Source organism: Miscanthus floridulus, chromosome 7, assembly GCF_019320115.1.
Source record: "Miscanthus floridulus cultivar M001 chromosome 7, ASM1932011v1, whole genome shotgun sequence".
Classification (NCBI taxonomy): Eukaryota; Viridiplantae; Streptophyta; class Magnoliopsida; order Poales; family Poaceae; genus Miscanthus; species Miscanthus floridulus.
In genome coordinates, this window is record NC_089586.1 from 44,837,512 (window position 1) to 44,848,958 (window position 11,447).

General features: G+C 50.1%; 1 protein-coding gene across 1 annotated transcript; it reads left to right on the top strand.

Annotated features, from left to right (window-relative positions):
- Positions 1-2,715: 2,715 nt before the first annotated feature.
- LOC136463139 (heat stress transcription factor C-2a-like) lies at positions 2,716-4,289 on the top strand. The gene is made up of 2 exons (XM_066462167.1): positions 2,716-3,144; positions 3,241-4,289. The coding sequence occupies exons 1-2, from the start codon at positions 2,911-2,913 to the stop codon at positions 3,838-3,840; spliced, it is 834 nt and encodes a 277-aa protein (XP_066318264.1). The 5' UTR covers positions 2,716-2,910; the 3' UTR covers positions 3,841-4,289.
- Positions 4,290-11,447: the final 7,158 nt, after the last annotated feature.

Genomic DNA, 11,447 nt, shown 5'->3' on the forward strand with positions numbered 1-11,447 from the left:
ATTGATAGAGTAGTACAATACCGTACTAACGCTACGATAACATTTAGATATATATAAATTAGAACTAAAATATATGTAAACTAATACGAATAAAAGATGGTTTCCTGCATAAAACTTGGCCATTACAGCTTAACACATCGCAACGAAAACAAATCGTATGATTTGGGAAATCCTTTTTAGTAACATCGACTTAAATGTATTAAAAAACCAAAAAAAGAAAATGTTATGCCTCGCTATAGAAAAAAGTATTTCACAAACTACCACTCTCTAAAATTACATTACGATGTTTTTCTTTTTAAACTATTATATTACAACTCCACTAATTACCATACAACGAACAATCAGATTCATTATGATTCACGTGTCTATGGAAATAAATCATATAAACATTAGAAGAATAATAATGTTATGTTTTACAACTATTCATTGTCCTCCAACAGTGAAGGACCTTAGCTCTAGATTCACTCTCCTATTATTTTATCAGAGGACTACCATCTGCTTGACAATGCCATTTCTAGTGGTTTTCTTAAATTTTTGTTGGACAAACAAGCTGATGGCTATGAAAATTTATGGTTTGCTTGACGAAAATGGACGATGTTCTGAACAATTGCCTTCCTGCATTGAGATGCATCTAGCCTTGCTAAGTGCTAAAGGCTCATTCTTCAGAAAACTCCAATGAGAAAATAGATGCATTTAACCCCGATGGGAATCCCTTCGTGGTAAATGCAAGACATATTTGTAGTATAAAAAATAAATTTCATTTCAGAACTTATCATTCCATATTTTTTTAAATTGCTTCTTAATTTCTAGATTGGCAAATAAACCTAGGATCAATTATAACTACTACATCAAGGAAACATGTCATGTAATAAAAATATTCTAGCACCGATCAGACTATCAAACCATAATCTACATGGCCAGGTAGCGTTCTTCATGTGACTACAATCTGAGTGTCATGTAATTTGATCATGGCATTATTGATGAACAAGGGGCCTTCCAAAAAAAAATATATAGACAGCCCGCATTAGAAGAAGTTAATTTGATGAAATATCGAATACCAGAAGATCAATGCTTTACAGAAAATAATAAAATAAAACCATAAATCCTAAGGACAATGTTTACAGTTTGGTATGACTGGGTTCGTTTTGAAATAAATCTGTCCGAGAGAAGCTGAAAAAAGATCCATAAGACAGCAATTAAAGGAATGGATGAGATAACTGAATTAAATAAACAAGCTTGTGACGCATGAATGAAAAAATAGAACATGAATGAACTATTGAATTATCAAATCATTGAGATCATAGTGGTTTGTGCGCAACACAGATCAAAGAAGATGGATATTGTTGCTAATCGCACGGATAGCTGCGCCTGGCATAGCATATGGCCATTGTTCACATCACGCACCTGTCTTCCCTGTCGCTAGAGCTCTGGACGGCAAATTTTTCGTACTTTTCACATGATGAACTAACGAACTGAAACACATCGATCGCTTTCCACGCAGAGACGATCTGGGAATTGCCCAGATTTTACAAGAGGTAGCGGGAGGGAGGGAGTCAGGGAGTGAAGGGAAGAGCGCAGATCACCGTAACCAGCGGCGACGTAGGTGGCCTCGCCGGTCGCTGTAGACGTAGCAGATTAGCAGGCTGCTCTCTTGGCCGTCGATGGCTGCTCCAGCTGATGGTGGACGTTTTGCTGACTCGGCGACAGGCCAGACGTGCGTTGAAGCCTAGCTGGGAGACCAAATAACACTGCCCCATCGGATCGAGATGAAGCATGTAAGAAAGGACAAGGAGATATAGATTTTAATAATGTTATAATCTTTGGTATACTTTTATTGGTGGTTAGAGTCTCTCATAGGGGTAATTTTTTTTTGGTAAAGTACAATTTCCAACCCTCAACTCACGTCGAAGTTCGATTTTCAACCTTCAACTATGAAATCGGTCAAGAAACACTCTCCAACTATCAAAATCGGACAAATTTGGTACTCGGCTGGTTTCAAAAGTGGTTTTCTATTTTAAGCAGGCGCCGAAATTTTATATTATTTGTTTGAGCATCTTAAAGCCAAAAAACTCAAAACTGAGAGCTACAACTTTGGTATAAAACGTATTTTTATTTAACTTCATACAAATAATATATTAGTGTTCTAATGTGGCAAGTGTTAGTAGGTGATTATTACGGTGCTGAATTTTTTTTTTACTTTTTCGAGCATCTTACTGTCCTCAAATGAAAAAAAAAATTAAAACTATAAAGTTATAGATCTCATCGTGGTCTACAATTTACATATAAAATTATCTTTATCCAATATCGTATTAAAGTGTTTTCTATTTTTTTTAATTTAAGTATCCTCACACGACAAAACAATACTGGCGAGACTCAAATTTTACCGAGAGATGATGAGATCACCTGGTTTGTCTTGCGCTTAATTCTTCACTGCCGGAGTAGATAGACCCTGCTGTCCGGGCCAGACGTGTCCCAATGCGCGCGCGCCAGCAAGAACGGGATCCGGCCACGAGAAAAAAAAAAACACGGCCAAAGGGCCCCGCGGCACCGGACCGTGCGGCCGACGAACGGTTTCAAGCTCGGCGAGTGCGCCACGGATGGCTCCAGGCCTTGGACACGCGTCCGGCCTGACTTGGCAGCTGTCCCTCTCGCCCTCCTGATGAAGTGACAAGCACCCACCCCACCACTAGTAGTATATGATGCCGCTCGTCACCCTCCTCGCCTTGCCATCTCGGGCTCCGGCACTCGCCTCCCCCTTACCCTTTCCGAGCCCACCACCATTGCCACAAATAGCAACCAAGGTCGTACCCTAGCCTAGCCACCGTCGGCGGCGACGAGAGTATACACACACACACACACACCTGCTGCTGGGATTGGCGCGGCAGTGTGTGACGGCACTGTGTGTGATTGATGGATAATAACAGATCCATGGCGACGAACGGCGTGGACGTGGCCGGTGTGGCGCCGTTCGTGGCCAAGACGTACCGCATGGTGGACGACGCGGCGACCGACGCCGTGATCGCGTGGGGCAGGGACAACAACAGCTTCGTCGTGGCCGACCCCTTCGTCTTCTCGCAGACGCTGCTGCCCGCGCACTTCAAGCACTCCAACTTCTCCAGCTTCGTGCGCCAGCTCAACACCTACGTACGTAATTTTTTTTTCTCACTGACATCAAGTGGTTTGTTCAGTTCTTGATCCGTGAACCTGATCGATCTGCTGTTGAATTCTTGCACACTGCAGGGCTTCCGGAAGGTGGATCCGGACCGGTGGGAGTTCGCGAACGTGTCGTTCCTGCGCGGGCAGACGCACCTCCTCAGCCAGATCGTCCGCCGGAGCAGCGGCGGTGGCAACGGCGGCAAGCGCAACAAGGATGACGGCGGCTGCGCCGGAGGCGCTGGAAACGCCGTGGACGAGGACGACGCGCACGCGATGGCCATGGAGGTGGTCCGGCTGCGGCGGGAGCAGCGGGCCATCGAGGGGCAGGTGGCCGCGATGTGGTGCCGCGTGCAGGAGACGGAGCGCCGGCCCAAGCAGATGCTCGCGTTCCTCATCAAGGTCGCGGGCGACCCGCAGGTGCTGCGCCGCCTCGTCTCCGGCACTGCTGGGGCTGGCGGCGCCGGGAGCGACGCCGCCGGGTTCGCCGCCGCGGAGCCGGACGACGGAGCGAACATCAAGCGGGCGCGGATGCTCCTTGATGCCGGTGGCGGCGGCGGCGGCAGCGACGGCGCCGTCGACTTTGGCGGGTTCTATAGCACCGGCGCAGGCGAAGACGACGTCGGGTTCTGCGGCGATTACCTGCAGCCACCGCCGTGCGTGTTCCCCGTCAACAGCGGCTACTGATGGCGGTCGGGTCGGCAATCCGAGCGGTGGTCGCTTGTCGTCGTGTGCGTTCTTCGTCGTTAGCTACCCGCCTACCCCTCCCGAATTGCTTGGGTTGGACGTGCCAACGGCGGACGCCACGGAGGCCTAGACAACCCAAGATAGAGAGCTCTCCGGCCGGGCTGGTAGCCTGGTACAATACAAGCCGATCGTGTCCGTGCGTGCCTTGTGACTCGTGGGTGCCGGCGGCGACCGCCGGAGCACCCCCGTGTGTACAGGCACGCGTGCAAGCGGAATGACTAAGGTGGTAGAAAGTGTAAAGCCTGGCAGGTCCGTCTGGTGATGTTTGCTTTTGCTTTCCTTGCGTGCCCCTGTGAAATGTGAATACTACGGAGTACCTGCCTGTCAAAAACATATGGAGGCTTTTACCAAACTTTAGAATTCTAATTTTAGCTCGGTTTTTATCAAAACTCTCTTAAGGCCTTGGAAGGATTATGGTCTTGTTGGCTTGAGCAGTCCTATTTTTTTTTAACTATGAAATAATATTTTTCTCTTATAACAAATTAATCATACAATAAATTAGTTGTAGTAGCAATAAGTTCTATCGAACAGGATATATATATATATATATATAGAGGAGCTCTATGTTATAATTGCTAATATTCAGAAAAATAAAAAAAATTTCTTATTTTTGGTGTCTATGTGTTCTATTTTCGTCTATTATGTTATCATAAAAGACAGAGAGAAAAAAGTTTTAACTGCTGGTAACATATTTTATAACATGTTATCAGTATGAGAAGCTCTACGTCAACATCGTCGCTGAAGTTGCCGCTGATCTTCGACGTCGACATGTCCCTGCCGTGACTACTTCGACGTTTCCGACGTTGTTAGTGGAACGAATTTGCTACCTCTACCTGTAACTAATCTACACTATACTTACATGCACCGTCGCTGTCAAGTAGACAGATCTATGACAAGGCCAAACGATCTACGTTGTATGTATCTACTAACCACTGTCCTATGCGGTATATGAGGTAGATCAAATTAGCATTCGTTCTACACGGTATATATCTACTCACCACTGTCCTACGTGGCATATGAGGTAGCATTCTCTTTAAGTATAAAAGAATCATATCGGTGCAGAAAGTGATCAACACGTAAATATTTATAGTTTTGTTGTACGTTGTGATCGGAGGTGGGCTAGCACTCAATGACACAGGGTTTATACTGGTTTAGGCAACGTGTCATACGTCTAGTTTAAGTCGGTCGATGACTTTATTCCTGAGCCCAGGTGTTTGAAGTTTGCTGTGGGGTTATAAATGGAAGGGAGAAATATGGGGTACAAGAGGTCCGGTCAGACTCTAGTCTGAAGGACCAAGAGTGATGGGAGCTCCGCTATGTGCTAAGTGTTCGAGCGTGTGCTCGAGGTTTGAACCTGGTGACTCTGTTGTTGTGTACTAGTGAACTGATTCACCTCTCTATTTGGGAGAGAGCGCATCCCTTTTTATAGATGAAGGGGATGGCCTTACAAGTGAGAGAGAGAGAGTGTACGTATGCTAAGTCTGGTTGTCCACGCTATCGGGTACATGATGATTATAGACGCCCATAACATTGTTAATGTCATATACATGTGGGAGGTCACGTCATCTTCTTAAGGTATGGCAGACGTCGGTGTCTACCATACTGTTGATTGCCAGAGGCATGTAAGGGGTTTTACCATGTTCGCCTCGTACAGTAAATGCCGACGCCTACAAAACTGTTGATTCCTCAGAGGCACGTTGGGGAAGTCTTACTGTGTTTGTCTGGTATGGGAGTTGATGGCGCCCACAACACTGTAGGGGAAAAGTCGACGTCAACAACACTATTTGGATTCTGTTATGCCAGGAATGTCACATGGTACTATCCGGCAGGTGTACAGGGTACGGTCCTTGGTATTGCAGTTGACTTAAGTGCCCTGCTTTACTTTCTTCGTCCGTTTCCTAGTCCTTACCAAGCTGGTGTCCCCGATCGGTTGGTCCCACTTGGCTCTGATTGCGCCAGTTGGAGAGGAGCTACAAGCAGAGGTCCGACATATTCCCGGTCGGAGAAGCGGATCGGAGTCAGAAGTGGTGTTTTGGCTAGGCCTTTCGGTCGGAGAGGTCGTCCGGAGGTGGGCCGGTGTTGGAAGCGAGCGTTGTTCCTCCTTTGTGAGGCCTTCCGGTCGATCAGGCGGGCCGGAGTCAGAAGCGGACGTCGTTCCTCCTCGGCTAGGTCTTTCGGTCGGAGATTGGATTGTCCTTCTGGCCTGTCATTTAGGTGTTTGGGCTGGCCCATGAGTTTGCGTGTCGTTTGCAATGTTGTCTGCTGGGCCGAGCCTTTGTTGGGAAGCCGATCCATGAGGGACCCTGGGTTTATGAACCCGACATGAGCCCTCGAGCCCTCGGGCGAATCGGGTAGAGTCGTCTGGGGGATTTTCGTCTTGACGGTAGGCGTGCGCACGCACATTCGCGGGTGTAGCCCCCGAGCCCCGAGACGATTCGGGTAGAATCGTCTGGTGGGTTTTGTGTTGCCAGCGGGAGAAGTTTCGTTTCGTCAGCTGGTGCGCGCGAGCGCACTCGCAGGTGTTGCCCCCGAGCCCCCTGGTGATTCAGACTAAATCACTGGGCGGTTTTGTCAGCGGACAATTTTAGGGATTGGGCGAGACGGAGCTCGCAGATCCTGGCGTCGGGTGCACGCGTCGGGCACAGCTGAGGCAATTTAGGGATCGGACGAGACAGAGCTCATGGATCCTGGCGTCGGGCGCTGTCGAGGCAATTTTTAGGGATCGAGCGAGACGGAGCTCGTGGATCTTGGCATCGGGCGCACGCGTCGAGCGCAACCGAGGCAGTTTTGGGATCGAGCAAGACGGAGAGCTCACGGATCTTGGCGTAGGGCGCACGCATCGGGCGCTGTCGAGGTAGTTTTTAGGGATCGGGCGAGACGAAGCTCGTGGATCCTGGCATCAGGCGTACGCGTCGGGCGCTTCCGAGGCAGTTTAGGGATCGGGCGAGACAGAGAGCTCGCGGATCTTGGCGTCGGACACACGCGTCGGGCGCTGCCGAGGCAGTTTAGGTGTCTCGAGCCCCTAAGCCCTGTTTGGGCTTGATAGGAGTCGGTTGAGTTTTGTGTGTTACCCCATCTGCGGTTTCTTGCAACCGGTGGGGCTAAGCTAACGTCGCTTGCCTCGATGGCTCGGGCTCAAGTGACGCGTTCGGTGAGCTCGCTAACGGGGTATGATCGAGTAAAATCCGGGTCTGTCGTTCGTGATGGGGTCAGCATAGCCCTCATGTGACATTCCACTGCTCCTTAACCTGCAACCTAGCAGATACCTAGGTCATTCCGAAGACCGACCCAGGTGGCCCGCTGGCCTCCCCTCGATCGAGATTCTGTGAGTTTGGCAGAGGTTTAGGATCGAACGAGAAGGTTGAGATGACCCTATCTGCTTTGGGGCAGACTAGGTGAGGGCCGCTCGGGGCTCATCTGTGTTTTCTCCCCTGGCTCTATTTGACGTGAGGTGGCCTCGAGCCCTTCGTGGGCTGGCCTTCGAACCCTGGTCGGTCGTTGCTATTGTTTAAATGAGGCAACTGCCGCTTCATGATGCAACATGGAGTGTTGTGATGCATTTAACCGCATATGCGATGCCTTAGCACCCGAGCCCCTGGACGACTCGAGTAGAATCGTCTAGGGGGGTGTGGGTGTATGGAATGAATGAGTGTATGGTTGTATGAATGATTATATAAAGAAATAGTGAGGGTTGGTAATGTTACCTTGATGACCCAAGTGACGAGGTTTGAAGAGCTCCAATCGAAAATTTCCAACCATGATCCATGCTCGTCGTTCGTGATGGAGTCGGCATGGCCCACATGGGGCGTCCCTTTGCTCCTTACCTATTTCTTGGTGTTTTTCTGAGCCGTTCGATTGACTTAGGAAGCCCGATGGTCTCTCTTGGGCGGAGATCCTATAGTTGGGCCTTTCCAAGTTCCGCTTGGGAAGGCGAAGGTCCGCCTGCACATGATGGCACTTTGTTTCTCACGCCCGGTCGTGCGGTAGTGGTGGGCCATACCTAGGCCACGTCTCGTCTAACTAGGCATTGTTCCATCGGGCAGGTTGTGTCCCATCGGTCAGGGTGTGTCCCATCGGTCAGAGCGCGTCCTGTCGTTTCCTATCCGCATTGAATGGGGGAAGGAAGAGGGTTTTTCGCCCTTCTTCAACTGCTGTATCTTCTCCTTAAATAGGGGAAGGGGGAGGGAAAGGAGAACTCACAGACCCATTCGTGATTTTGGAGTGTGATGTCGAGCTGGAGTCCATCCAGCATAGATGAGGTGGTGCTGGCCGCCTTCGCTGAGAAGGTGTTGCTTTCGTTGAAGGAGGTGGCGCACTGGAGGGTACTACACGTCGCTAGCTTCGTCACCGTCTACGAGGCTTTTGTTGGGATGGAGTCGCACGTGGACTCCTTCCGGCGAGTCGTCTTCGGGCGAGCCTTGTCGGAGAGGAAGACGCTCGGGACTACACCAGTGGGATGTTTCTCCCTTGCAGCTGCTCAGGTTGGCCAGTTCATAAAGTTTGATGAGATATCTTCTAGCCATGGCGGCCATACCTCAACGGGCAGCGTCCCTACCCAGGAGCTGTCTCGATTGCATGAGAAGGTCAGGAGCTCCATGCTCTTCTGCTGAGCATCTATGGGTGCGATGCCCTTGAGGTACCCGTTGCACTCGCTGAAGTCAAGGGAGCGGAACCAGGCAGGGCCCTTAAGGTACTCGTTGTGCTCACTGAAGTCGAGGGAGTGAAATCGGGTGGGGCCCTTGCGGCGGTGGTTATGTCCGGCGGCGTGTGCTGTGGCCACAGTAGTATTCAGGGTAGAAGTAGTTAGTAAATGTAATCATTAAGTTAGTGGGGGAGCCCCCGTGTGAACAATTTTTTTGTATCAATGAATACATTAGTTCTGTTTTGTGATAGAATCACTATCCATTCTTTGTTTTTATCCTAGCATAGCTTTATTTTTATCCTTTCCTTTTCGCACCTACCCGTTCGTTCCGTAGGCTACAGCTTTTAAGAACTCGAGCATGGCCTGGGAGGCTCAGTTGCTCGTAACTATAGGTCATGGCGGGGTGCGCTCGGTCATTAGTAAAAACAAAGTCACATATGGTAATCGAAGGAATGTAATGCACTTTAGTTTGGGCAAAAAGTTTTATACCATGTGATAGTAAAAAGAGAGGTAGTATTTAGTATTGTACCCTCATGGAGCCCCCGAGTGACCCAGACTAAAAGTGTTTGGGCTGGGGTGCTTTACAGGAGCAAGTGTTGAATAAAAATGGTAAGACCGGATTTAGGGGAATAAACAACGTAGCTGTTCAATGTTCCAAGTGTTGGTGAGAACGTTGCCATTGTCGTCCTTTAGTCGGTAGGCGCCCAACTAGATCACTTCGGTCACCGTATAGGGTCCTTCCTATGGTGGTGAAAGTTTGTGTTTCTCCTTCATTGATTGGGTCCTCCAGAGCATGAGACCACTGACATCGAGCATCCTCCCCTTGATCGTCCTTTCGTGGTACCTACGGAGAGTTTGCTGGTAGTGAGTGGAGCGGATGATAGTCATCTTGCGGGGCTCCTAGAGCAGGTCGACTGCGTCTTGCTGAGCCACCATGGCTCGGTCACGGTTGAAAGCCTTCACTCTTGGGGCGCCGTGGTCGAGGTCAGAGGGAAGCACTGCTTCTGCTCCATAGGCCAGGAAGAAGGGTGTGAACCCTATGGATAGGTTTGGGGTCATTCTCAGGCTCTAGAGGATCGCTGGGACCTCTGCAACCCATCGCCCGGCATACTTGATGAGTCAGTCAAAGATGCATGGCTTAAGTCCTTGGAGGACCATGCCATTGGCACGCTCGACCTGACCGTTAGTACGTGGGTGTCCGACCGAGGCCCAGTCAATCCTAATTCCGTATCCATCACTAAAGTCCAGGAACTTCTTCCCGATGAAGTTAGTCCCATGGTCAAGGATGATGCATTTTGGAATGCCGAACCAGTAGATGATGTCGAGGAAGAATTTGACCGCCTCTTTCGAGCGGATGTTGGTGATGGACTTAGCCCCTATCCACTTGGTGAACTTGTCGACCGCTACAAGTAGGTGAGTGAAGCCGCTTGGGCCCTTTTTGAGGGGTCCTACCATGTCGAGGCCCCAGACCATGAATGGCCTGGTGATGGGGATGGTTTAAAGCTCCTGTGCCGGCAAATGAGTTTGTCGAGCGTAGAATTGGCATCCCTCACACCTGCGGACATCCTCCTCTGCATCTCGTATTGCGGTGGGCTAGTAAAAACCTTGGTGTTGGTGTTTCGAACAAACACCGGCTAGTAAATTTATAATTGTTGCGTGTTAGGGCCAGATGGTGCACTAAAGGACACAAGATTTATACTGGTTCGGGCCGAATGTCCCTATGTCCAGTTTGCTGCTACTCGTATTATCAGTACTGAAAAGGGTTCAAGTAGGGGGTACAAACGGTCGAGAGAGGGAGAGGTCCCAGGTCTCTGATGGAATGGTCGAAAGGACGCCAAGAGCTCGGTCGCTGCTTGGCTGTATGCGTGATGTGTTGTGTGTGTTGAACTGATCCGTCGAGAGTTCATCCCCTTAGTGGGGGGCCTTGCCCTCCCTTTTATAGACCAAGGGAGAGCAGGGGTTACAGATGGGAGAAAGAGGAAAATGCCGAAGGTATAGAAGGTCCTTGAGGGAGCCGGGTCTTTCTTTTTCCCTGTGCCTGCCCTGCTTAACACGGTAGACCGTGTCAGAGGTGGCATGTTCGTTGATCCTCGTAGGCCATGCCCTGGCCTCATTTAGCAAGTGGGTTCGTCCCATCCTACGCCGGCGGACGGTGTGGCATGCCGGAGAGCCGAGCTGTGACCCCTCGGGGAGTAATCGGGGAAGTGACCATACGTCCATCACTGTAGATGATGTGATTTCTATCTTGGACCATAGTGGCTGTCGTATGCCTATGTTAGTATCCGCGCCCGAGGACTAAAGGCAACGCCTACTACACTATGGGACAAAAGTCGGCGCCTACAACACTATTTAGGCACTGTTATGTCGGAAAGGGCTTAAAGCGCCCGTCCCATCGTATCCTGACGGTACCTTCCTGCAGGCATGTAGGGCATGGTCCTCGGTATTGCGTTTGACTCGAATGTCCTATCGTACCCTGTGCTTGTCATCATGAAGGAGCAGGGTGCAATCGTTGGGTGAGGTGGAGCTCGCCCTTGGACGTCAGGCGAGGCAGAGTCCAGCCCTCGAGGGTCGGGCGAGGCAGAGCCCACCCTTGGACGTCGGGCAAGGCGGAGCCGTCCCCTAGCTATCGGTCGAGGTGGAGCCCACCCTCGGACATTAGGCGAGGCAGAGCCAGCCCTTAGCCATTGGGTGAGGCGGAACCAATGTTCTGTCGTTCGGGCAAGAAGCATAGTAGTGCTCTTGTCTGACTGGAAGTATCAACGTTCGATGGTTATTAGTCCCACCTCATTTGGTACCCTAGTATTACATCCCCGACTATAGTCCTCAGGTGATTCAGATAGAATCGCCCGGGGGGTATTTCGATTCGCTAGAGGGTGCATGTGAGCACACCCGACGGGTTAGCCCC